Source organism: Pagrus major, chromosome 7 (assembly GCF_040436345.1).
Source record: "Pagrus major chromosome 7, Pma_NU_1.0".
In the NCBI taxonomy this organism is placed as follows: domain Eukaryota; kingdom Metazoa; phylum Chordata; class Actinopteri; order Spariformes; family Sparidae; genus Pagrus; species Pagrus major.
In genome coordinates this window covers 21594388-21620632 of record NC_133221.1, presented here as the reverse complement: position 1 = coordinate 21620632, position 26245 = coordinate 21594388, and the positions used below count along the sequence as shown (strand labels likewise).

At 36.8% G+C, this 26245-nt stretch overlaps 3 protein-coding genes across 5 annotated transcripts; all 3 read right to left on the bottom strand.

Annotated features, from left to right (window-relative positions):
• Positions 1 to 423: 423 nt before the first annotated feature.
• Positions 424 to 5095, bottom strand: LOC141000250 (taste receptor type 1 member 1-like). Its single transcript, XM_073470919.1, has 6 exons — positions 4914 to 5095; positions 4319 to 4616; positions 3475 to 4200; positions 2023 to 2229; positions 1568 to 1688; positions 424 to 1352 (listed from the first exon to the last, which is right to left on the bottom strand). The coding sequence occupies exons 1-6, from the start codon at positions 5093 to 5095 to the stop codon at positions 424 to 426; spliced, it is 2463 nt and encodes an 820-aa protein (XP_073327020.1).
• Positions 5096 to 11146: 6051 nt separating this feature from the next.
• Positions 11147 to 14850, bottom strand: LOC141000235 (taste receptor type 1 member 1-like). The gene is made up of 6 exons (XM_073470898.1): positions 14669 to 14850; positions 14092 to 14398; positions 13242 to 13964; positions 12702 to 12908; positions 12413 to 12533; positions 11147 to 12075 (listed from the first exon to the last, which is right to left on the bottom strand). Exons 1-6 carry the CDS (start codon positions 14848 to 14850, stop codon positions 11147 to 11149), a joined length of 2469 nt encoding a protein of 822 aa, XP_073326999.1.
• Positions 14851 to 16406: 1556 nt separating this feature from the next.
• Positions 16407 to 24262, bottom strand: rer1 (retention in endoplasmic reticulum sorting receptor 1). 3 transcript variants are annotated; one of them, XM_073470505.1, is made up of 8 exons: positions 24181 to 24262; positions 21991 to 22072; positions 21102 to 21206; positions 20528 to 20624; positions 19751 to 19829; positions 18822 to 18957; positions 18382 to 18436; positions 16407 to 16922 (listed from the first exon to the last, which is right to left on the bottom strand). In XM_073470505.1, the coding sequence occupies exons 2-8, from the start codon at positions 22069 to 22071 to the stop codon at positions 16912 to 16914; spliced, it is 564 nt and encodes a 187-aa protein (XP_073326606.1). In that variant the 5' UTR covers position 22072; positions 24181 to 24262; the 3' UTR covers positions 16407 to 16911. The 3 variants fall into 3 exon arrangements, with proteins under 3 accessions (XP_073326606.1, XP_073326604.1, XP_073326605.1); XM_073470503.1 differs by lacking the exon at positions 16407 to 16922 and having other exon boundaries at positions 18255 to 18436; XM_073470504.1 differs by lacking the exons at positions 16407 to 16922; positions 24181 to 24262 and adding an exon at positions 23512 to 23598 and having other exon boundaries at positions 18255 to 18436.
• Positions 24263 to 26245: the final 1983 nt, after the last annotated feature.

Sequence of the window (26245 nt, the reverse complement as noted above, 5' to 3'; positions counted from 1 at the left end):
AGGAGAGGAAAAGGGGACCGTCATTCCTGCCGTTATAACATTATTACATTTGATGGGAGATGTGAGAAGATCTAAACCATAGCATTTCATTAACTCAATCTAATTCAGTTTTTGGAGAATTTTTCTCCTTCGTCTTTGTCTTTCCATCATTTTCTCCTCTGCTTAAGAAACTTTTAAGGCTCTTAAGAGTCCTCCTCCCTATTTGTGACAGATTTTCACCTGAAGGGCTTTGATTCTTTGTGTATAACTTATATCTCTTCCAGGATCTAGTCTTAACTTTAAGGCAAAATTCTTAGAAAACAATGCTAAGAATTTTCTGAGAATATCATCACTCAGACCAACTTTTTATACGGATACTTTATGAGTATGGCCCCCGAAGTGCATCAGTTATTTTGTATACAGTAACATATTTATGAGAAGCTGCTACTGGCTAATCGTTTTGGTATAATCCTGAATGAGACCTTGGAAGTACTGCTGTGTGTTTTTGTATGATTGAAAAATGATGATGTAACATTTTGGGAGAAAGTACCACAACAGAAAGGAGTAGAGACTGGAGAGTACTGCCAGAGCATTAAGAGTTTCAATGTACTTGCCACGATAAAGTACATGTACAGTGGCAAAGATGATCCATGTGAGGATCAGCAGGAGCAGGCAGAAGGTTATTGCTTTGGCCTCATTGTAATTTTTTGGGAGATCTTTTCCCATGTAGGAGAAAATGAAGCAAAGGCAGCACAAGGATAACAGTAAAACCACAGAACTAGAGGTTGCCTGAAAATGAACGCCACAACTAAGTATTATTTTGTCTGGGTACCAAACTGTTTCATTGTAGGGCTTGGATGGGTCAAAGGAATAGCCAATAAGAAGTAAGAGTGCCTGAGTACCAAATGCCACAGTGATGACCAGCCATTGTCCATGATATTTCATCCACCAAATGTGGAGCTTGGGGAACTTGGCAGCTATTTTGAAAATGCAAACTATTTGAAACGAGCGTACAACAAAACATGCCAAACAAACAGTGTAGAACAAAAAAAATGGCAAGAACCTTAAGATACAAAAGGAAGTTGTTGGCTTGTCAAAGTAAAAGAACACACTAATACTACACAGACTGAGGCAGCCTAAAATTAAGAAGCACATTGGTCCCCCAGCAGATCTGACGATAGGTGTGTTGTAGTTGACAGCAAAGAGAACAGACATGGCTGCTGTGAGACCCACCAAGACCCAGGCCCCGACCATGATCACTATAGCTCCACTGTCTGTGAATGGGATGTACTCCACCACCCGCAGATTGCATGATGTGCTTGCTTCTTCAGACCATTCTGTCTCCTTACATTTGAAGCATTTGTAGGGATCCGCTGTTTTACAACAGAGACACACAATTTGTCAATAAAGTTACTGTGTATGTTCTCCTAAGATGAGCTTCTACTTCAAGCATAAAGCTTTGTCCAATCAACATGAAATGAAATCCTCTTGGCCATAAATATGCCAATAAGAAAGATTATCTCCCATCAAGTAAAGACTGACAGCACTGCCTTTACTAATTTTCTTCCTCTCATATATAATAATTTACCTGTACTGTTGACATAAGTTCCATTTGGACAGATTTCACACTTGAAGCAGCATTCATGGATTCCATCATACTTTTTTGCATGTCCTATAGGACATTCCTGGGAACACACTGAAGTAGGCACCTATACAAGACAATTATTTAGCAGAAAAGAAAATGTAAATGCATTATTATACCGTAAGGGTGGTAGCAGTAATTCAGATTCAAAACAGGAATTGTTAAATGTAATCAACATTGAGTGTTATATCCAGATGTCCCTGCAAATAACAGAATGAACAACCACCACTGGTTTATGTTCCTAATGTTGGGTTTTGTTCCCTGTCACAGCTATTATTCAACATATCTTTGTGCACTTGTGCACTTGTCCACACACACATCCCTGCAGAAGTGGAAAAACAAAACAGTATTTTCAAATCAAAATGTACTGTATAAAGTTTTGGTAAGATTAAACAACTCACTTTGTCCTTTGTGTACCACTGAATTTTGCTGTTGTTGATGAAGAAATGTAACGATGGGCGAAAATCATAAAAACCGACCACCTCTGCATCACCACTGTAGTTCCAGAAGAGTATAGAATAGGATCCATGCTTGGGGTCACCATTTTCATCAAACTCAATACTCTGGTTTAGAAGTGTAAAGTTTGTCTTCTTCAGCTCTGCTAGAACCTGATGAGGGTACACAAAGTTCAGATTACTTGCATGTGTTCACAATGAATTTGTGAGGCATTGATTAAATATCATGTTTCAACCTCAAAGAGATCTAATGACATTGTCTCACAAGGCTTGACCATTCCTTACTGTAAATACTTGAGACAGATCTGAACACAAAAGCACAACACAGGCACAATGGGATGCAAGGAAGTTCAGTTTAATTAGTTTCAAACAGGGAAGGGTCAAAAATCAGAAATCAGTCCAACTGGCAAACTTGTCTAACAAGGAGCAGGAGGGGGAATATAAAATCTGGGTGATCAGGCAAAGGTCCAAGCAGGCAGGCCAGGTAATATTGAATTCAGAAATGCTGGAGAGTGAGGCAAAACATACTCCATGGCAGGGCATTAAAAACCTGGGCCAGTATAGACCAGATCACTTCACGGTAACAAGTTACATCCGGATAGAAGACTGACCTTTGATTTGCATTGTGCAGATATGTGAAATCAGCAAACTTGTATATTTCTATTGTCATTTTCAGCTGTAACTCTAACATTTAAAGATGTACAGTAAAACAAGATGGTTTGACCAATCTGATGTTTTAGCTTTGCTCATTTCATGTACTGTATTGCTTTGCTGTTATATTTGATATCTACACAACAGCAACATCTCGGACTAACTCCTAGTTTGGGTTAAACAGTCTCGCCTCAAGTTCTTGTTGATGAATAGGCAAGCACTGTTGACTGCATTGATTCTTCTGCTTTTGTTTTTTCTCACTGCAGAGTATTAACATTACTACAGCAAGTTGTTGCGCAACAGTCTCCATTTATTTACATCTGTTTCCCCATGAGATCATGTGAGGTAGTGCGTCGCTCCTTCTGGCATAATAATATGTAGTATGTGATGCGCTAAGATCTCTTTAAGACTGTAACACTGCTCTAAGCATCCTACTGGAAGCCCACTGTAGAATGTACAGATCTATTAAATGTACATTCAAATGAACTAATGTTTGACATGAAAAATCAGTTAAGATTGTAGTGTGAGGATTTAAAGGTTTTGTTTGTATCTTACATGTGATAACAAAACAGATCAGTGTTTTATGGTATGATAGGTCACTTTCTTATATGTGATAACAAAACAGACCAGTGTTTTATGGTATGACAGGTCACTTTCAAATAGGTTTTTCTGTAAGAAAAACTTGTCAGAAACATAATTGCCCAAGAATGACACAGTAAGAAGAAAGAAAATAATTTGTATACTTACCATGTGTGGAAACACTGTAATATTGCCATTACATCCGCCAGATCCACATTGCAAGACATTGTGTAAGGCATGAGCAATCGCATATACAGCAGAATAAACAGGAAAATTAAAAGATGGGTCTGCAAGAATGATATCTTTTGCAGTCAGGTTACTGCAGTTGCAAACCTGATTACAAAACATCTGTTGTTCTGAATTTTCACAACGATTCTGGCTTTCGGAAGCACGGACAAAATCATTGAAACCAGGTATTTTCACTACTGGCTGAGACACCCCGAGTACAGTTCCGATATTTTTGATTCCTTTCACCTTGGGGAGCCTTTTGTTTAAGGACCATGCATCTCCGGCTATCCACACCTTGTCTGTGATATTCAGTTGTATTGCTGACTCAATGAGAGCTTCAGCAGTCCATTCAGCAGCAAAAACTATAACTATACGTATCCTCTGTGCCTCTATCTGTTTGAATATTGGCGGATAATCTGTATCATGAGTAAGTCCTTTGGTGTATGCCAGGCAGATCTCAGTGTCCTTAATCATCTTTATGAACAATTCCCGTCCGTCATTGCCATAATCATCATCGATGTTAAGGAATGCAACCCAGCGCCATTTGAAGTGCTGCAGAATCCTAACAATCACTTCAATGACGTCTTTATTGGGATGCACTGTTCGCAGGAAAGAGGGGAAATTCTGTTTTCTTGAAAAGACTGAACTAGCAGCTCCATAACTGACCTGTTAAAAAAAAAAAATAATAGCAACATTACAGAAAATTCTAAAAAATGTAAAGTCAAGTTTTTATTACTTTAGTCAGGTAAAAGGTTGTTAAAAAAATAGCAACTGGCAAATTTACCATAGGAATGAGATTCATCATAAGCAGTGGAGCTACAGTCAGCGTGTTAGTGCTCGTATAAGTGCCGACCACTGCTATTACTTTAGACAGATTCTTGTGTGGTTCACCCCAAGGTTGGATCATGCCGTTGAATGAGATGAGTTTCAAAATTCCTGGAAAGTTCTGTGTATCTGAGCAGTGGTCAAATATTTCATAGCCGAGAGATACATTTGGCAGTAGGTTGGTAGAGTTATTGATTTCCTCTACACAGAATCTCATCAACTGAAACCTTCGATAACTTGACAGAATGAAGGGCTTACTGTGGATAGAGGGGCAGGGAGAGAGTGTAAGAACAAGGTTCGTTGTTCAAGGGTTTGTCAAGGCTGTACAAACACAGAAATATCTCTCGTTCATGATAGAAGAACTGAGATCAGTAATGCAGATGTAATGTCCTTACATGATTTTGGGGGAAATGTGCTATTAGCTATATCCATTGAGTAGAAGTTTGAGGCAAAATTCTTGAATTTATAACAACATCTGTTATATCAGGCACTCTTTACTTACACATTACTTTCAACTTGAGAAGATATTCCCCCAGATTTATTTTAAAACTCACCTGGAGCAGTCAGTCATTTTTGGTCTTTTATGAGAAACAGGGCCATCGACATGATGAATGTCAAAAAGTCCACCAATCAAATAATCTCCTTCCAGCTGAAACGCAGAAGCTGGGACAGTACATTGAGCCAAGGCATGCAGAAAAGATCCCAGGAGACACAGAGAAGCAAAAAAATGTTTCATTGTTGTTGTTATTTTTTACCACTCAGGTGTTTGCTCTGATGGGATTGCCTTTGTCTTTTAAATGTCATGAGAGACTGGTGAAGGCTGAGGCTTTGTGATCATTTCCATGAAATTGGGAGGGTATAGATGCAGATTGCTATAAATGGCTTAAAAAGAATACACAAATCAGCATGCAAAAATCATTTAAAATGCTGCTGCATAGTCCCTGTGATGAATAGACAAATTGTAGACAAAGCTTCTCAAGTACAGCCGAGGATATGCTTGAAAAGCCTTTATTAGTTGGGAACATCAAAGTAAAACATCACAAAAGGAAAATGCTGACTGGTTTCAAACCACAGTCTAGTCACTCATTAGTGTGAGTGTCGGAACACAAGTATGCCATAAAAAACAAAAATGTAGATTAAGCCAATTATCACTAATTATTCACAAAATAGTGTAAAAAATTGAGGAAAAGCAAATAAATTCACTTGCTATTCAAGATAAATGCCACTTGAATTATTTTTTTTTCAAAATGTGGTCAATGACACAGTATCCAATCTGTTACAGTAGGCTGTACACAGGTGCCAAAGAAGAAAAAAAAGACAGTGGGCTACAGGTGACTAAATGGGTTGGGTTTGTGACACTTGTGAGCTTTGAATTATGCATTGAGTGATGTGGGGGATGGCTCAAGCTTCAAATGAATTCACTGATCATCAACCATATTGATCTTGCTCCCCTTGCTATGCTACTGAGAATCAGGTAGTACACACAGATTCAGTTGCCATTTCAAGATGAAAATGTTTTTAACCTGTCATGAATGCATATTCAAATGAAAGATGACTAAGTTGTCCAATGTGTCTGCATTTAGTACAGAGGGCAATTGGCTGAGACAAATGTAAGCCAGAGTAGCTGCACACTTTTATCACAAACAATCAAATGATTCAACTTGAAAACCATGGCATTTCCCTCAGATTTATCTTACACATGTAATTGTGTTATATTGCAACTTACACTACTGACTTTCAATGTGACTCATTAAAAATAAGAGACTACACACCTGTTTTCCTGAGAGTCTACGTTCTGGGGCTCTGCTCTCCATTATCATCTCTCCTTTTTTCCATTCTCAGACAGTTTATCAGGACTGTCTCATGTAGCCTTTGTTTGTACTCTGTGACGGATGCGACTTGAAATGTAGTTAAGTACAGCACTTGTTATAAAAAAGTTCTAAAGTGACAGTAAAATTAAAAAAACACTTTACACACTTTGTCAGTACTTCCACCCCTGAATGTCTAGACACTAAAGTTTCATTTTGGGATCAATGTATGGAGAGTAATTTGGGGAAGGGATTTATAGGCTCATTACATGAACTAAATCCATAATAGAAAATGCAGGAAAGCATTAGCGGATAATACATTTGACTAACCTGTTGTTGTTAACTAACAACATAAATATATATTCTAAGATATTTTCTCAGGTGGAATTAAGTCTTAAAGTAAGGGATAAATGATCTGTTCAATACTATCACAGTTATCTCACATTTTTAAAAACAAAATGGTTGTTTTATATTTTCAGTTTGAAAAAACAAAAATGTTTTTGACAATGCAGAGATGAACCACATGGAAAGAGGAACCAAAGATTATCTTCTAAGATTGTAGGCAAATGACAAACCTATCTATATGTTGGCCAATGCAAAACCCATTTCCTCTCTTCCTGCTTTAGCACACAAACAGACAGAGTTTGCATAAACACCTGACAGTCAGGTAGGCTTTCACACAAACTGTCAATGGTAGAACACAGAGACATGTCTAAAAGTGCTGGTGTTAGCTGTCACAGTAAAAGTTTTTCAAACCAGTCATTGCTGTGAAACGTGGGCATTTCACTTCCACAAGATCACGTTCTAACCAATAGAGTAGCCAGTACTGTGACAGTTTTCCCTGTGTGTTAAGATGAGGTTTTGACTTTCTAGGCGTAGTGCTCTCATATATAATAAGGTTACAATAGGTTACATGTTTTACCCCTGTATTACTGGAAGAAATTGGCCATCAATGCCAAAAAGTAACATCATGTACTTGTAATAAGATCTAATTGATGCTATTGAGTAATAATATATTTAATCTCTGCTTTTTTTCTCCTACTAATAATCAGTATTTTGTGTGGTAAAAGTGGTCCCAAGGAGCGATGACAAAACAAAGAGGACATGAACATTTACATCTGGGTGGAAACAAGGTCAGTGTCTTCCTGATTAAAACACAAGATACTGAGACATAACTCATCCAAAAAGCAACAGACACATTAGTTAAGGATTAAATTTACCTAATGACATTTTTACAAACAGTGTGGAGCTATACAGAATCTGGTGTCAACGTGTGTATCAATAATGATTGGGAAAATTCAGATTTGGTGATGTAATACCTGTATCTCTCAGGTACACAACCTGTAACCAGTGCATTGAGACACTTGACATCCATGCAGACTACAGACATGTGGTTAAGGGCCACGAGAATAAGACCTAGTGTGGCTCCGTATGTAATTAGTATGCAAAATCAGCAGACCTGGTCAAATACATATATACATGCCCCACACTGCAACATTACATATTATGCCATTATTGAGTGGGTTTATAAGTAAGTGGAGAAATTGGTCAAATGAGGAGGACCAATAGGGGAAGAGGTTTCATTCTTACTGTGGCAATCAACTTTAAAGGTGTACAGTATATGCGCTTTTGTGAATTTAGATGAAAGCCAAATATTAAAAACAGTGCAACAATAAACTTACAGAAAATCACAGGGAGAATTTCACTCAAATAATCACATTCTATTTTTTTAAAAATGGAGACTTTATGTGTCCTTTAAGGTACAGAAACACACTTGAAAAATGGGAATATGCAGTAGGGCCAAGCAATCTTTATCTATATTGCAGGATACTGTTTAATTTATATTTGAACTATATTGTGTGTAGACCTGCACAACACCTGCACAAAAGCATCTTGCACCCTGATTTTGATCTCAATAGAAAAATCAATCTCAATACACTAGTTTATTCAAAGCATGCCTGCAGTGTGGCCTGTACAGTGTCACAGTTAAGTGGTGCCTTCATGTGGTGACAGTAAAAATTGCTATAGATACCTCAAAAAACAGCTGAACAGAAAAGAAAACAGACAAGTTCAATTCAATGTTTTTATTGAATAACTCTTACAGTTATATAACTGATGTACACAATATATAAATTAGTGCAGGGCATAACAAAATAAAGCATATGTGGAATATCACTGAATGTCCTGAGGCTGTAAAATTACACAAGATTTTGAAGTGTATGTTTAAAGCATAGTGTACATTAAATTTAACTGTAGTATACTCTTAATTCATATGTCAACTACTTCCTATCTGATTTAGTTATGCAAGTACAAAGATACATCTCATCGCAACAGTTCTTTATCGTGTGTAAGTACATTTGTAAACTGGTAGATTTTGAAAAAACTGAGTGAAGAGACTTTATCAGAGTGTGGATGATGAAATACTGGAGGTTTATTAAACTCTAACTTAATCAATTAGTATGTTAAAATTGGTGTAATGTTTACCATATCAGAATCAGAATCCAAAACTATTATTAGAACTAAACACAAAGTATAGCTGAGGATGGTGGGGATGTCATGAATATTGTATTTCACTGGCTGGAACATTTATTTAAAAAAATACATACAGTATATTTGGAATGGCCTTCAATATTAGCCTTACAGAGTGGTGTAGTAATGAATCAGTTAGCATTTTTGCACTTCTGGTTCCCTCATGTCAACGTCTATGGGTGAATGGGTTTTCAGTTAAAAGCCTGAAATAAGGTCTGTGGTTAACACAGGCTTAAGATATTTACACATTTTGTTCTATGTTTTGTTGACATATAATACATCATTAAATGTCCCACAGTTTAATTATAAAACACTTATGTGTCTGAAAAAGGACAGCTAATTGAGACTACAGAGGCTGAACAGGAAAACTCATCTCCTCACTAGTCCGTCTTTACAGGTGGACTTTTGTAACAAACTATTCTGACTCGAACTTTACAACTTGCAGATTGATCAATTTATAGAAAAAGTGTATGATACTTGTGTAGTAAGACGCTTAATGGTGGTGACGTTTTTTGTCATGTGAGCATAATGTAGCCTAACATTAGCTTTTTACTTATAGCAATTTAATTTATGCTTCGAAAATCACAAAAGTGGTGTTCATCTGTGAAGATTATCTGGCTGAACAAAACTTAAAACAAAAAATAAACTTTGACTTTGCTACAGAGCTTATTTTTGGCGATTATCCGAAATCCAATCCAAAAATCTCATAGGCTTTTTGACGAGGGAACCATGGTGATGCTAACTCCCAGGTTGGCCAACAAAAATACATCATCCCTACACCACTCTGTACACAGTCACATCACATCAGCTCCTCTCATTCATTTTTGGACAAACCTTTTCTGTAAAACGAGAAAATATGCACTACAGCAAAAAATAATATTATAACAGTAGTCTATAATAGGACTATTTCTAATATAAAAGGTCATGCTGATAACATTATTATGTAGATAAATCATTTTTAAAAGAATAATACATCCACAGAGCTTGTAGAAAGGTACAGAATAATCTCTTTTAATTAAAAGTAATAATTTTAAAATGTTTGTAGGGTCCAAAATGATGTTTTATCTCTGTGTAAGAATTCTGACAGTTATTTACAGCTTGAAGCAAGGTTTGTTTGCCGACAGTATAATGTCATTGGTTTAACGTAATATCTGTGTTACAAGATCAACATCAGCATCAATGGTCGCGTCAGTTTGGGGAAAAACTTAAAAATGTCAGAGATCTACAGTATGTACCCAGCATACTGTACTATCTAGTACAGTAACCCTAGCTGGGGTTGGCTTGTTAATAATCAGGGATCCATTTAAAAACATGTTTCCATTATTAAAGTTAGGCTCCAGTCAGTCAGCAGGATTCAACCTCGAGGGACCATGGATATCTGTGCCAATTTCCATGACAATCAATCAAATAGTTGTTGATGTATTTCAAACTGGATGAAATTGTAGACCAACTGGTCAAGGAAAGATTGACCAACAGATTGATATCCCATCCCTTGAGCCATGCTACTCACATGGCAAATAAGACTGACAAGACAAGGGTGCACAGATTCCTATCAATGCAAGCAGGTGGTTCAAATATTCATGGTGCCCACAGGATGAATCATGTTCACTGACTTTTCTTGTAGAGTAACCAACAGGTCAAAGGTTTCTATTATTCAGCGATCTATCTCAACATCTGCTTGATTCATGGGAAGAACATTCTGAAAACTTTGAATAAACATTCACAATTCCCAGAGGATGTATCCTGAAGACTTAGATGATCACAGTTGTGGTTTTGAGGAAATGTCTCAATAACTATTGAATTGTTGCCATGAATTTTGATTCAGACCTCCATGTCCACCTCAGAAAGAATTTTAATTACTTTGGTAATCCCTTACAACTTTCCATGTCGGGCCATCATTGGGTCAAAACTTTAATTTATTTTATACTTTGGTTTAAGACTAAATTGCTGAAATTACATTTCTATTACCTTCAGTTGCACCTTTTGTTTCTACTTAGCAAATCTTAGCATGCTGACAGGCTAAACTAAGATGGTGATCAAAGTAAATATCATACCTGCTCAGCATCAGCATGATTCATTGCGAGTATGTTAGCAAGCTAATGTTAACATTTAGTTCAAGGAACAACCACCCACAACAGTTTGTGTACCTCTTGTTGAAATGTTAATTACTGTATATATTATTATTATTATTATTATTATTATTATATTGTTATACTGTATATATTATATAATAATATCATATATTATTATTATTATACTGTATATATTATAGTAAATTTCAAGATGCATGAAAGAAACATGATTAGGTTACAACCAATGAAAGAGACAAAGATTTAAACTACAATGAACATCTTTTTAGACTTTTTTTTTATCCTTTCCATTGATAGCATTCAGAAGACCTGAAGCACATCAATTATTCTATATACAATAACATATTTACTGGAAGCCCGCTACTGGCTGGTTGTTTTGTTGTAATCATGAAGGAGACCTTGGAAGTACTGCTTTGTGTTTTTGTACGATTGAAAAATGATGATGTAACATTTTGGGAGGAAATAAAAGAACAGAAAGGAGTAGAGACTGGAGAGTACTGCCAGAGCGTTAAGAGTTTGGTTGTACTTGCCACGGTAAAGTATACGCACAGTGGCAAAGATGATCCATGTGAGGATCAGCAGGAGCAGGCAGAAGGTTATTGCTTTGGCCTCATTGTAATTTTTTGGGAGGTCTTTTCCCATGTAGGAGAAAATGAAGCAAAGAGAGCACAAAAATACAAATAAAACCGAAGAACCAGAGGTTGCTTTAAAATTATGATCACAAGTAAGTATTATTTTGTCTGGGTACCAACCTGATTCATTGTAGGGCTTGGGTGGGTCATAAGAATAGCCAATAAGAAGTAAGAGTGCCTGAGCACCAAATGCCACAGTGATGACCAGCCATTGTACATGATATTTCATCCACCAGCTGCTGAGCTTGTGGCACTTGGCAGCTATTTTGAAAATGCAAACAATTTGAAACGAGCGTACAACAAAACATGCCAAACAAACAGTGTAGAACAAAACAAATGGCAAGAATCTTAAGATGCAAAAGGAAGTTGTTGGTTTGTCGAACTGAAAGAACACACTAATACTACTCAGACTGAGGCAGCCTAAAATTAAGAAGCACATTGGTCCCCCAGCAGATCTGACAACAGGTGTGTTGTAGTTGATGGCAAAGAGAACAGACATGGCTGCTGTGAGACCCACCAAGACCCAGGCCCCGACCATGATCACTATAGCTCCACTGTCTGTGAATGGGATGTACTCCACCACCCGCAGATTGCATGATGTGCTTGCTTCTTCAGACCATTCTGTCTCCTTACATTCAAAACATTCGTAGGGATTTGCTGTTGTACACAAAAAAGGACAGATTGTCAATAAAGTTAAGGTCAACTCTTAAAAAATCCTCTGTTGGTAAAGAGAGATCAGTTTGAGTCAGAGTGAGTCACATAGGTCATCTTGTTTAACAAAGTATCTTTCAATGTTAGTTAATGACACCAGAAAAAACAATGTTGCTGATTTCACATATATTTGCAATACAAATCAACTGCCAGTTGTCTACCTGGAAGTGACTGATGTTATTAGCTTGATGCCACAGTGATTCGATCTGTGTAGCTGTCAACATGAAATGACTGTTACACTCTCTTGGCCATAACCCTCTTCCTCTCATGTATAATAATTTACCTGAGCTGTTGACATAAGTTCCTTTGGGGCATTTTTCACAATCAAAGCAGCATTTGTGGATTCCATTATACTTTTTTTTATGACCTACACAACATTCCTGGGAACACAGTGATGTAGGCACCTGTCCAAGACAAGATTATATCACAAGGGTTGTATGCAAATGATAGAGAAGTAGCAGTTAATGACACCATGTTTAGTTACAAAGCACATCACTGCAGAAGAGGGAAACCAAAACAAAGTATTTTTATATCAACATATACCATGTAAACTCTTTACTCTAAAAACTCACTTTGTCCTTGGTGTGCCACTGAATTTTGCTGTTGTTGATGAAGAAATGGAACGATGGGTTAAAATGATACAAGCCGACTTCCTCCGTATCACCAGTTTGGTTCCAGAAAAGTATAGAATAGGATCCGTACTTGGGGTCACCATTCTCATCAAACTCAATACTCTGGTTTAGAAGTGTAAGGTTTGTCTTCTTCAGCTCTGCTAGAACCTGATGAGGGCACACAAAGTACAGATTACTTGCATGTGTTCACGATAAACATATGTGGTGTCGATTAAATAGGTTTTAAAAAATATTCCATCATGTTTTAACCAACGAAGAGCTCTAATGAGATTGATCTCTGTCTTACAAAACCCTTTGAAAAGCTTATTTATTCAAAGCATCTTACTGAAAGCCATCAATTTGTGCAGATCTATATATGATAACAAAACCTACACTTGTATTGTGTTGTCATTGGACACACATCAAATGGCATGGAAAAAAAACTGGCCAAGAATCAGTGAGAATAACTTAAATGAGTTCTCAAATTATTTGTATACTCACCATATGTGGGTAAACTGTAATATTCCCATTACATCCATCCGATCCACATCGCAAGACATTGTGTAAGGCATGAGCGATGGCATATACAGCAGAATAGACAGGAAAAGAGAAAGTTGGGTCTGCAAGAATGACATCTTTTGCAGTCAGGTTACTGCAGTTGCAAACCTGATTACAAAACATCTGTTCTGAATTCTCACAATGATTCTGGCTTTTGGAAGCATGGACAAAATCACTGAAACCAGGCAATTTCACTACTGGCTGAGACACCCCGAGTACAGTTCCGATATTTTTGATTCCTGTCTTCTTGGGGAACTCCTTGTTCGAGGACCATCCATCGCTTGCTATCAAGACCTTGTCTGTGATATTCAGTTGTATTGCTGAGTCAAGGAGAGCATTAGCAGTCCATTCAGCAGCAACAACTATAATGATACTTATCCTCTGTGCCTCTATCTGTTTGAATATTTGGGAGTAATCTGTATCATGACTGAGGATTTTGGTGTACGCCAGGCAGATCTCAGTGTCCTTAATCATCTTTATGAACAATTCCCGTGCATCATTGCCATAATCATCATCGATGTTGAGGAAAGATACCCAGCGCCAGTTGAAGTGCTGCAGAATCCTAATAATCACTTCTATGATATCTTTATTGGGATGCACTGTTCGCAGGAAAGAGGGGAAATTCTGTTTTGTTGAAAAGATTGAACTAGAAGCTCCATAACTGACCTGTTAAAAGAGTAATAGAGACATTCTCATTACTTCATAGTGACAATAAATTCTCAAAAAAAGCTTGGTATGAAAGCACTTGATATATCTGATATAAGTTGTTAAAAACAGTAGTTGGCAAATTTACCATAGGAATGAGATTCATCATAAAAAGAGGGGCTATTGTCCGTGTTTCAGTGCTTACGTAAGTGCCGACCACTGCAATCACTTTGGAAACTTTGGAGAGATTCTTGTTTGGTTCACGCCAAGGTTGGATCATGCCATTGACTGAGATGAGGTTTAAAATGCCTGGAAAACTCTGTGTATCTGAGCAGTGGTCAAAAATTTCATAGCCAAGAGATACATTTGGCAGTAGGTTGGTAGAGTTATTGATTTCCTCTACAGAGAATCGCATCACCTGAAACCTCTGATAACTTGACAGAATGAAGGGTTTACTGTGGACAGACAAAGGAAAGTGAGAGATAATTAGTTTCATTAATGCCTCTGTGAAGGCTTTAGAGACACTAAAAAAGGCCTAAGATCAATAATGCAGACTTAATGTCTTATACCTTTTTAAATGGAGCAAATATTAAAATAGGTTTTGAAGGAAAAGTTCCATTGACCTGACAATCTGACGCACTACTCGTATAATAATATTATCTATTATACTAGATGCACTTCATTAGTTTCAGATAGTATCTGCTCAGAGATGTTATAAAACTCACCGGGAGCAGTCAGTGAATTCTGGTCTGTCACGATTATCAGGTCCATCGACATGATGAATTCCAAAAAGTCCACCGATCAAAAAATCTCCTTCCAGCTGAAACTCTGAGGATGGGACAGTGCATTGAGACAAAACATGTAGAAAAGGTCCCAAAAGACACAGAAAAGCTAGACAGTGCTTCATTGTTGTCGTTTTGGTTTACCCATCTGATATGAACTCTCATGGCATTTTCCTCTGCCTTTAGAAAGTTAGAAACTGGTGATGACTAAGCCTCATTTCCATGCATTTGGGTGTGAACTAGATGTCATACATAGATAATTATAATTTGCTGGAGGTTCATAAACAAATCAGCATGCAAAAGTCTTCTAAACTTCAGCTACAGTCTCTGTGGTGTGTACACATAGTGTTTAACAATCATGAGCAAGCAAGGTTGTTGCTTCCATCATAAAGGATCCTTCATGATAATCCTGGAAATTATGAGTTCCTTCTTTTCCAACTCCAACAATTAGGAACTAAGTTACAAATCACAAAGGAGACACACAACAGCAAGACAGTGTTTCATTGTTGTCATTTAGTCTACCAGTCTGTGAACTCTTTTCCCAGATACCTATGAATAGCTGGGGGATGATATACAAATCAGTATATATATATATATATATCAATCACTGCAGCAACATACAACATACAAGAAAGGTCAGAGCAGACTCCATCTGCTGAGGAAGCTCAGGTCCTTTGGGGTGCAGGGGGCACTCCTGACAACTTTCTATGACTCTGTGGTGGCATCAGCCATTTTCTATGGAGTAGTCTGCTGGAGCAGCAGCATCTCGGCAGCAGATAGGAAGAGACTTGATAAACTTATCAAGAAGGCCAGCTCCATCCTGGGATGCCCTCTTGACCCAGTGCAGGTGGTGGGAGAGAGCAGGATGATGGACAAGCTGTCATCGCTGCTGGTGAAGGAGTCCCACCCCCTGCAGGTCACTATCACTGCACTGGTCAGCTCCTTCAGCGACAGGTTGATACATCCCAAGTGTGTGACGGAGAGGTATCGCAGGTCCTTCCTTCCTGCTGCTGTCAGACTGTACAACCAGCACTGCCCCCAGTAGACCTCACATGTGCACTGTGCAATACTAAACTCTACACATATCCACACACTTTCTGGTTTGCACTAATTGGACAATTTTTTAATACCCATATTTATTATTTAATGTTTGTAAATAAAAATACAAAACTGCTTATACTTACACTGTTCATATTATAAATACTATGTCATATTGTAAATACCAAGTTCATATTGTAAATACTATGTATATACGAGTTAATTCTATTTCTTATCTCTATTATATTGTTTATTTTTTACTTTTTATTATTGTTTAAGTGTGATACTGTCCTTTGGCTGCTGTGACTAAGGAATTTCCCCATTTGCGGGACAAATAAAGGATTTCTGATTTCTGATGATTTCTGATTTCTGATGCAAAAAATCATCTAACTGCTGCTGCACAGTCCCTGTTATGTTAATGAAGAGTGTTTTTTTAAAAAAAAAAATATTTCTGATCATCAATCTAGAGATGTTTATTGATGTGGACATGGTAGGTGAATTATGAACTGCACTGAAAGGGACTCAACTTCAGGAAAACAATTTTAGTGACACCTTGGAGTGAGACAAAAATTATATTGTTGTTTGTCCTTCAACTCTCCTCCCTCCATAAGTACATACAAAATATGAAACAGAGACACATATGCACTGTTTGAAGGGACACAGTCTCTTTAATAGCATTTGGAGTGAAAAAATTACACTTAAGTTATTAAAATCAAGTTTTTGTTTATATCTGTAGCACAAGAAAACAATGACATGCAATCCATGAGAAACATATTAAATTCATCAAATCTAGAACCCAATTAACCAGTTCTGCTTTCATCATTTTCAACTGAATGGATTTAAACACTTGGAAACAGTATGGTGGTTGGAAGAAAAAAAAATAAAATAAAAATAATCTCAAAGAAATCCATATTTTAAAATATATATATATACAAATCCTCCATACAATCCTTTGAAACACAAACTTTTTACAGGAAAATGTTTTGATCCCTTACTACAGTGCTGATCAATGTTAAGTAATGACAGATAATCCCCAGCATTCTGATAAAAATGGAGAAAAAAGAAATCAACAGGTTTATAGAAAAGAAAGTGTGATCGCCACCCACTTCATCCATTTGTTATAATAAAAGCTCTCAATCTCTGTTTTCTTATGTTTCCTCTGAAAAAGAAAGAGAACAAAAGTTTGCTTGGAATGACTATATTTACCATAACTTTTTTCAAAGTAAACACAGATTATAAAGGACTACAACAGCTAATCTACACAAATTGAAAAGACCCCGGGCTTTGAATCACAGATGGGCAAATGTTTCAAAGAATCGGCAGGGTAAACATGTAATTTCTTGACAGTTATCTCAGATTAGACCTTGTTATGAATTGGCCTTGAATACTGGTTGTGCACTTTGTATACACAGTATATTTTGAATAATTCTCCTCAAAATAGTGTAAAAATCTGAGGTAAAGCAAATTGAATCACTTGCCATTTAAGCCAAATGCCCCTTTAATTAAGAAAAAGGGTTTATAGGGGTGGTCAATGACACAGTATCCCATCTGTTACAGTAAACTGTACAAAGGCGCCAAAGTAGAAAGAGCTGATTTAGACTACAGGCTACAGGAGACTAAATGGGTTGGGTTTGTGACACTTGCTTTGAATTATGCATTCAATGATGTGGTGGGTGGCTCAAGATTCAAATGATGAAGTCACTAATAATCATCCATATTGGTTTGCTCCCCTAGGTATGCTATTGAGAATCAAGTAATACACAGAGATTCAGTTGCCAATTTAAAAGAAACATAAATCAAAAAATGTTGGAGCTGAGCGTTATCATTTCAGGAGATTGTGATTGATCTTTTTTTTCACCTGTCATGAATGCATATTCAAATGAAATGTGACTCATTTCTCCACTGTGTCTGCATTTAGTACAGAGGACAATTGGCTGAAGCACTCCTAAGCCAGAGCAGCCGCAAAATTTGATCACGAAAGATGAAATGATTCAACTTGAAGACCGTGGCATTTCCTCCAGATTTCATCTTACATATCTAATCATGTTATTTTGCTACTTATACTACTCACTTTCAATGTATAACTTGTTACAAATAAGTAAAAGTTGGCAGATTTGTTTCACTTGGGATAAGGAGATGTACTTAAAATCAACCTTATTTGGAAAAAATAAAATTAAAAAAAAAATTCAAATATCACAAATTTCACTGCAAATTTTTTCAGTGTGGTTCCTTCCTGATGACTTTATACTTACCTAATGGGGTTAAAAAGGCAAAAGGCAGCACTGTCTCACCTACTACTGAAAAAATTCAGACCAATCCTAAAGTGAGGATCGTGGTCCTCCCAAAAAAAGAAAGAAAGAAAGAAAGAAAAATCCCACCCCTTGATAGACAAAGGCAATATTCCCCGACTAATTTGATCCGTGCTGCTCATTACCTCAACACTGTGAACCATGGATCAAAACTCGCATTTTTACGTATGTTTTCAGGTTACTGTCCCGCGTACAAAAAAAACCCTGGTCACTCCCCACTAGCTGTGACGGATAAATTTCAAATGAGAAGGAGGGGAAGGGTAGGTGGGAGTTTTTAACTAGCAAATGTTTTCCCTGTTTCTTCCTTGCCTTTGTATGTCCTCTTCCCATGTGTGAAGGGTAGGTATCTGTACTTGACCATGTGCTAAAAAGGGTGGAGAAGAAAAAGAGGAGAATTAGCAACAGATATTTCTAGGGTTCACTCTTTTCACCCCATTTTTTAACAAAATATGTGGTGAGTGATGGAGTAGCACAATGACTGCCAGCTTTATCAGTAATATAAATAAAAAAGGAATGATTTAGCACTTAACATGAGGTATTAGCATATTCAAAATTAAATTAACTGCATAAAATGGTGGACAGCAGCAAGATCTGTACCATATAATGCAGTCCTTCAAAACATATGACCTTTGTGAGTGTGAAGATCTTAGTTTTTTGCTAAAAGCTTTGTCAGAGTAATTTCTACTTTCTACAAATTTTTTTGTTGCCTTCTACAGTCTGGTGTTGATGTCAGTCAATGTATACTTTACCTTGATCTGCCTCTTCATGGTGATGCAGAAGAGCATGATGAAGTACATTACAAGTATAGGCCAGAACACTGGCACATTGAAGGCATCAAAAAATGTGCAAATCATGGCGATGACGATGCCTTTTGTTGCTGAATGCCTGCCAAGAAAAGGGACATAACCTCAGTTAAAACTGTGTGGCCACAGCCTGAAACAAGTCTATATATTGGAGTATATGACAGCAAAATTGCAATTGGAAATGAACATTTTTCTTCAAAGATGGACTCCAGATATGATGTACTTGAGTGTCTAAATGCTAGAACGTAAATGGCTCTAGGAAAGGAAAAAGGGAGAATGAAAGGCCCCATGTCACGAACAGTGTTCGATGTTCAATGTTGCTGACATTTAAACTTGAAAAAAGTTTTTAAAAAAAAACAAAAAAAAAAACAGTCTGGCCACATTTGTGACATTGGGTCATTTACTGAATAAGGCATTGTGTGTATGGTGTGTATGGAAATTTCCTTTTTACGATCAATGTGGGAAGAGTAATGTGAAGTAGGGTTTCATGAGTTCACAATATCAAATAAATCCATAATGGAAGATGCAGGAAAGAGAAAATACAGATTTGACTTACTTGACTTGACATATTTTTATGTACTTAACAAGGTCAAAACTGCTGAAAAATGTTAACAGCCAGGATGAAAGATTAATTAACTTAAATTAAATCTTTAGAGGGAAGTAACGCTATATGGACAATATATGGATGATAGGGATTGACTAGAAAGTAAATTGAGATGAGGATGCAAGATCATATTATATACTAAAATACTACCTCATTTTACAACACCTCTACATGACTTAAATTTTGGCCACACAGGTCAATCAAAAGAATCTAATTTGCAGTCACTCTATAGATGACAGAGATAGATGCCCTGACCAAAAGCTTGACTCACCAGAATTTGAATTCAGGCAACCTCCTGATGAAAGGGCGGAACTCCTCGTTCTGCTTGGTAGGAAGGGATGGGCCCTCATCTGCATTACAGATAAATTAAAGGGTGATGTAGAAGTTATTTAAAATGATCTTCAATCACAACTCAGCATTAAGACCAACAATGTGCAAGCCAAGAGATAAAAAAAAACACTATCACAATCAAAAGTATTTTTTCTTGAGAAGAGCAAACTACAGTACTTGGCACATGACTAGTAACAGTTCACAATTATTTGTTTTCACAATCTCTTATAACAATCCATGTTGAAAGGAAAGGCTTATTGAAGCACAGAGGTGAATAAACTATTTCCAGTTTTTGGAACTAAGCAGTTGCTTCTGTAATGCGTTAGCATTTTACTTCGAAGAGATCACTTACTCAACAGTGTGGCTGGCACTATGACATTTTATTTATTTCCATGTCAAGTTACACATTTCCAACTAAACACTTTAGAAAACTGAAAATTTTGAATTTTAGCTTTATCCTCAATATATACAGTGAATGCACCATAGTATTCTGTCCTTTTGGGATGAATAAATATATACAATTAGAAAACTTTCAAAAAAAAAAAAATACAAGTTAATGCTTAGCCATGTAGTGTATGGGAAAGCATTCTTAGATTATCTGATTATACTTTGACCTTTGATGGAATTGGTACTGAATAAAACTGCGACAAGTCAAAATACAAAATGTAATTGAGTACACAACGTGACAAAAAACATTATCTGATTTGAGTCAACTTGCCTTCGTCAAGCAGTGAAGGATCCACTTTTGGCGATAGAAAAGCAATGAACAGGTTGAGATGGTAGATTCCCAAAGCATATGTTACTATATACCAACCCTGAAAAGCAGCATAAGGAACAGAACCAAATTAACAGGCTAAAAGTGCACATTTGTTAGTAAAAAATGATGTATACATGAGCAAGAAGTTTTTCATGGAAAGAGAACTGGCAAGTAGAAAAACAAATATCACACATTTGACGGATGAGTTGCGACAAAAAAAGATGTACAGTCACTGTCCTCTTTGAGCGTCCTCTAAGCCAATCTTTCACCTTTGGTGAAAATCAGCTAAAACCAAAAACAATCAGCCTTAAATATAATGCATTCCAGTTAAACAAAATTATTAGTATTTATAAGTACAGGTGAATGAACACCTCTCACTCTGACAGTCTCAAAAAACTGGACAATACAGTGCAAGTGAATCATTTTGTAATTAAATGCTTTTGTTACAACTATTGGCATTTTCTAACTTCCCTGAGCAAAGAAAAACATTGTAAATGAATGAATGAATGAATAAATAAATAAATAAAAACCTTACCTGTAGTATGTACACTCTGATCATGTAGACAGCAGTGAGTAGTAGAGTGGCTGCCCACCGCACTGCATAGAACGGCGTTGACTTGTCTAGCCATGACTGATAGATCTGTTACAAAAAATAAAAGGAAGTCTCTGAAAAAATGTTACTTTCACTTTGTGGAGATACAATGATAATGGACGTTACCTAAGCATCCCATGCTTATCATTGCTCTAATTACTGTGGAGGAATATGTTTTAATATAAGTTCCCCTTAATCCTTGAATCCATTTCTCTCTCTGCCTGACTGGCCAATACCATGGGACAAATTGAAGGCCATATTCCCACTTTCAGTCAGGATGTCCTGATAACACTTTTTCAGCACTGATACCACTGCTAAGCACAAAGCTTGAGGAATGCTGCTACTGATGTGATCATTTTAAGTACAAATGAGATAAAATATAAACTAGAAACTGAAATCAGGAAAAGTGCTTCACAGGAGCACTGTGCTGCTAATAGTCCATGCAAAGGACGTATTAAACTCCAAAATAACACTGTAATTCACCTGTTTTCTTTGATTACGCTAAAGTTACTAGAAACCATCACCCATAATGTGATACATGACTTCCACTATAGTGTAAGCATTACTGCTACTTTGAAGATGAACACTGTGACAACAGGTACAGCAGCACTGGCCTTGTAACATTTCAGTACAGAAGTAATTCTGAAAATAAATTGCCACTTGCATAACTAATGCAGTCTATAGAAGTGACTTTAAATCACCACCAGTTTAATTGATACCCATTTTACATTTGCTTAATGGTCATGAGTATACAACCCAGTGTTTAGGCACCAAACATATCCCTAATTATGATGAGTGATAATGACATGGTCTGAGGGATATGCCATGTTACCTGTCCAATCCGTGTGAAAAAGGCAGCGACTACCGATGGTTTGCCATGGATTGACTCTCCAACACTGTCCCCTTCTGACATTCTATCAGTATAGACAACAAAAAAAAAAATTTAATTAGTGGTGCTTTAATATAGGCTACTTGGCTATTCTGATTAAAACAGACTTTTTAAGCTGCAGTAGGCAGTAACATTATCTAGCATGCAAAGGTCTAGCATCTCCCACTTTTGGGTACATTGGCTGGAATTTCAATCTAGTTTATATGGCATGCAATGGCATGGTGAAACTGTTTTAAGCCCAGATAGTATTGGTAAAGCAACAGAACAGGCATAGCAACATTTACATAATGGGTTGTTCCCTGTCTTTTTTGTAATGTTTGACTCCTTAGTAAGGGTTAATGTGCAATGCCAGTTGTTTTTAAGTACATAATTTCCCTGAATTTGGGATACAACTTGAACGAGATTCTCATAAAATTGAAACATATACAGACACTATCTCTAAACTGTAACATCTGAAACATGTCTAATTTCTGGAGTCATCTGTAGCCACAAAGATGTGCTTCACCAATGAGAAATAAGAAGGAATAAAAAATCTAACAGCATTATTAACATGAAGATGTTGTATTTTTTGGGATATCCTTCAGAAATATACTACACCTCAAGATTTGTTAAAATAATCCATCTGCCTGTGAGGCCTTTTTAAGAGATAGTCAAAAGGGTCCCTGTAAATATGCATGTGATTATAGCAGTAATGGGTAATTTATACCATACAGTTAACAACATGAGTCACTTTAAAGAAAATGTCAATAATACACATACAGTGTGCTCAAAGTGTTCCTAAGAAAATATGAAACAGCAGCAGAGGAAATGAATATTTCTATCTGTAAGCACCAGGTGTCATTCTAAAATGAAATACTAGCTAAGAAGGGAATTTACCTACTGAAATGTGTGGCCAGCTTTATTATAAAAAAAACAGTCGTAGGTGTGTAACTAAATAGCAGAATGTGGTAGCAGTCTGTGTCTTATGTATTTATCCAACTTTTGAGGTGAATTCAGATGGGCAGCTGTCTGACTATGCACGTCAGATGACCACTGCAAGGGGAGATCAGAATGATGTCCATGTAGCTCGATTACGGACATGGCCTGACGTTAGTGAACAAAATCAAGTATTCGCTCTTTTTAAATTACAATGCTAAGTAACTATTTTTTGTAGGTCTAACTAATGGCGACATAGTTCGGCAACTTATACCGAGGACTTTGCAGAGATCCGTTGGCTTTGTAGCGACTGGATCATGATTTTTTCCCCTTTTTTTTAGGTAATGTTAGCTGGTTGCCCACCTTTACCATTGTAGTTTGAGGTCATGTTTCAGATATTTGATTACCAACTTGCGTTGCATTGATGTTGCAATTACAGGGCATTTTAATTATTCGTATTGATAGGTACCATTAGCTTTAAAAGGCAAGACCCTGTATAACTGTTTGTGGTTGTGGCTAACGTTAGCTGCATAACTAGCTAACACTTACAGGCTCAGGCAGTCAGGAAGGAAGTTAACGTTAATGCAGGTTAGGTTCCGTTTTTAAAGAGGCACTCTGGGAAAACCATGATGTGACTACGATCGGAACACATTTTGTAATAGCAGTTACTGACGTTTCGTTAGTTAGGTATATGATTTGGAAGTTATACGCGTTAGCTTAAAAATTAGCTCTCGTAGTGGCTAACTGGCCATCAGAACGTACATTGCCCTTTGGTCCAAATCACCGATTGTGGGTTATGTAGTTTTACTAAAGCTACTGCTTACCCCGAGCGGCCTTTAAATGACTATATCTAACTACATTTCCCACAATTTTAGCGAAGCGCGCATTAAAGTCTGGCAAAAGAAAATGTAGTTCATTACTCACTGTCTGTCCATTGAGATAAGTGGTTCTGTGGAAAAAGTAAACTACAAATACCAGCAAGGACATCGGTAATTTGACAACTCACTTCCGGAGATAGTACTACGTTGCCAACGGCTCCACAGCTAGCCGGCTAACGTTAGCACAGTTAGAAATCAAAGTATTCGCGAGTAACCAACTCCATAACTCACTGAATGACACAATCAATTTGAAATTTGCTTTTTACTTTTAATACCTGTCTGCGTCTCTTCGTTGTGTCTGCAAACACAGTGAAAATAATCAATGGCAGTCCTTTCTTACCTGATACGGCCGCTGTGTCACTACCCGGCTCTACCTAGCTAGCTAAACTAGCTACCTCTCGTGTGAACACGTCAGTACTTCCGCGAGGATTCGAACATACGGCAGGCAAGACAGTCGAGCCCCGAAAACGAAACAATGAACCGCCGAGCCTCGATAGGATTGAAGATTCAAGACAGGGCTATGAATGAACACAAGCACGTATGCTCCCATACTCGATTAACTAAATACAAATAGCCTAAATAGCATCTTAAGATCGATGCATATCTCATTAAACGCTGCCTAGATTTATGGCATCTCCACTGACAATTAAATGTTCATTCAAATAAAACTCCGATCGGAAATGAGTCTAAAACCTTTTCGAGTTTGATAAAGAGAGACACTAAAGGAAGTCAAATATTTTAATATCCATGATATTAAGAAAAAACACAATTTAACAACCTTTGAAACTAATGGACTCCGACGAACAGCAATAGTTATATAATTACACATCTTAACAAAACAGATAACAAAAAACTTACCAGAAATATCAAAACAATCACTATTTCTTTTTACATTGTGATAATGCATAATACTGATCATCATAAGCACAAAATATTTTACTTTCAAAGCATTAAAGTGCTCTTTCTTTGACCAGTTGGTGGTTAGTGGGTGAAAGTATGTGTGTCTTTGACAGTGAGAAGGCCTTGATAACGAAAATGTTGCAAGTTAGGAACAAATTATTATCATGGTACAAAGTCATGTTGTTACTACAGACTATTTTGACACAATTGCTAGAATTGCACCGTGATTAATCATGCTGCATGGCAACCTAGAAATGAAATTGGAATGTTGCTATTAAATGTCCACAAACAAGTGCCATGAAGATACATACTAGATACACAACAAGCTGTAATCAATATATGAAGACCTTGCCCTGCAAGGCTTTTCACAATACACAGAGAAGGACGAAAATGCTACTGTCTTATATTGTGTCTTGGTAAACAGGGATGCTACTTTTAATTTATTATTCACAATTCTGATTGAATCCCTGTTATTAAGATATAATACTGATTTTGATATTTTGTCTCTCAACTGTTTTGCGATGTGTATTTACAGTATATAAGAATCAACACATTATGTCCTATGACTTAATAAAAAAGTAATGGATGCAGTGATATTACATATTGAATGTGATTTCCATTAGGAGTTTTCATGAATACATGCTATTAATACAAAAGCCCATTAAACAATGAAATGATAAGGGTATACTGAACGAGAGGTCATCACATTATCATAATCATTAGAAATATACAGGACTGTCTTCCTGTAGCTGTGAGTCTGATTTGCCATTCAGTTCTATACATTTGTTTCAAACAGGAGATACACCATCTTGAATCTAAATACCCCTTTTCAACCACATCTAATCCAAAACATTTACAAGATACAGTATATACATTTATACAGGTGAAGGGTAAACTGAGAGTACAATAAATAAGTCAGCTGAGAATTATTTTTTTGTTTTCAGACACAAAATTGAATCTAGCAAGTAGTGAAATGGTTACACGTCTACTGTGACATTAGTGCGATTGTGCAATTGCTACATCTTATGTTCACCATAAATGAAATTAGATGCTGAAAAATGTGTCATGTATTATTGCACAGTGCAACCAAACAACACCCCATTTTCCAGAAAAAACCCCAACATTTTCCTCTTTAAACACACACTCATCAGAGTATCCAAAGTATAGTCCGAAACCATGTATGTTTAACTTCAGCATTGCCTTGACAATGCTGTTGCCACAGTGGTACTTGCTATTTAGACTTGAGATGTCCTCTTTTGTCATCTCATGTCAACCTTCTGGGTGGAACAATTTTTAAAGCACAAAATAAGGACTGCACAGGAAAGTGCATTAACACACTGAAAATGTTCCGAATTCAAAATGGAACTTGATACAAAATCACTGACTGAAATGTGACAGCAACACCTAAAAGCACATTTAAAGACCCCATCCGCATGCTTTTACTCAGTATTTAGGCTGATGCTGACAATAATATTAGCAAAACAGTCCAAAAATTTTTTTCGGGC

Coding starts and splice junctions, on each gene's coding strand:
- LOC141000250 (XM_073470919.1), bottom strand. CDS start 5,095: ATGAAACATTTTTTTGCTTCTCTGTGTCTCCTGGGATCTTTTCTGCAT. Junction 2,230..3,474: donor TTACAGTGTTTCCACACATG/GTAAGTATACAA, acceptor TACCCTCATCAG/GTTCTAGCAGAGCTGAAGAA. Junction 1,689..2,022: donor AGTGGTACACAAAGGACAAA/GTGAGTTGTTTA, acceptor TGTCTTGTATAG/GTGCCTACTTCAGTGTGTTC.
- LOC141000235 (XM_073470898.1), bottom strand. CDS start 14,850: ATGAAGCACTGTCTAGCTTTTCTGTGTCTTTTGGGACCTTTTCTACAT. Junction 12,909..13,241: donor TTACAGTTTACCCACATATG/GTGAGTATACAA, acceptor TGCCCTCATCAG/GTTCTAGCAGAGCTGAAGAA. Junction 12,076..12,412: donor AACTTATGTCAACAGCTCAG/GTAAATTATTAT, acceptor TGTGTACAACAG/CAAATCCCTACGAATGTTTT.
- rer1 (XM_073470503.1), bottom strand. CDS start 22,071: ATGTCAGAAGGGGACAGTGTTGGAGAGTCAATCCATGGCAAACCATCG. Junction 19,830..20,527: donor TCCTTCACTGCTTGACGAAG/GCAAGTTGACTC, acceptor TCTGTAATGCAG/ATGAGGGCCCATCCCTTCCT. Junction 18,437..18,821: donor CCATGAAGAGGCAGATCAAG/GTAAAGTATACA, acceptor CACCCTTTTTAG/CACATGGTCAAGTACAGATA.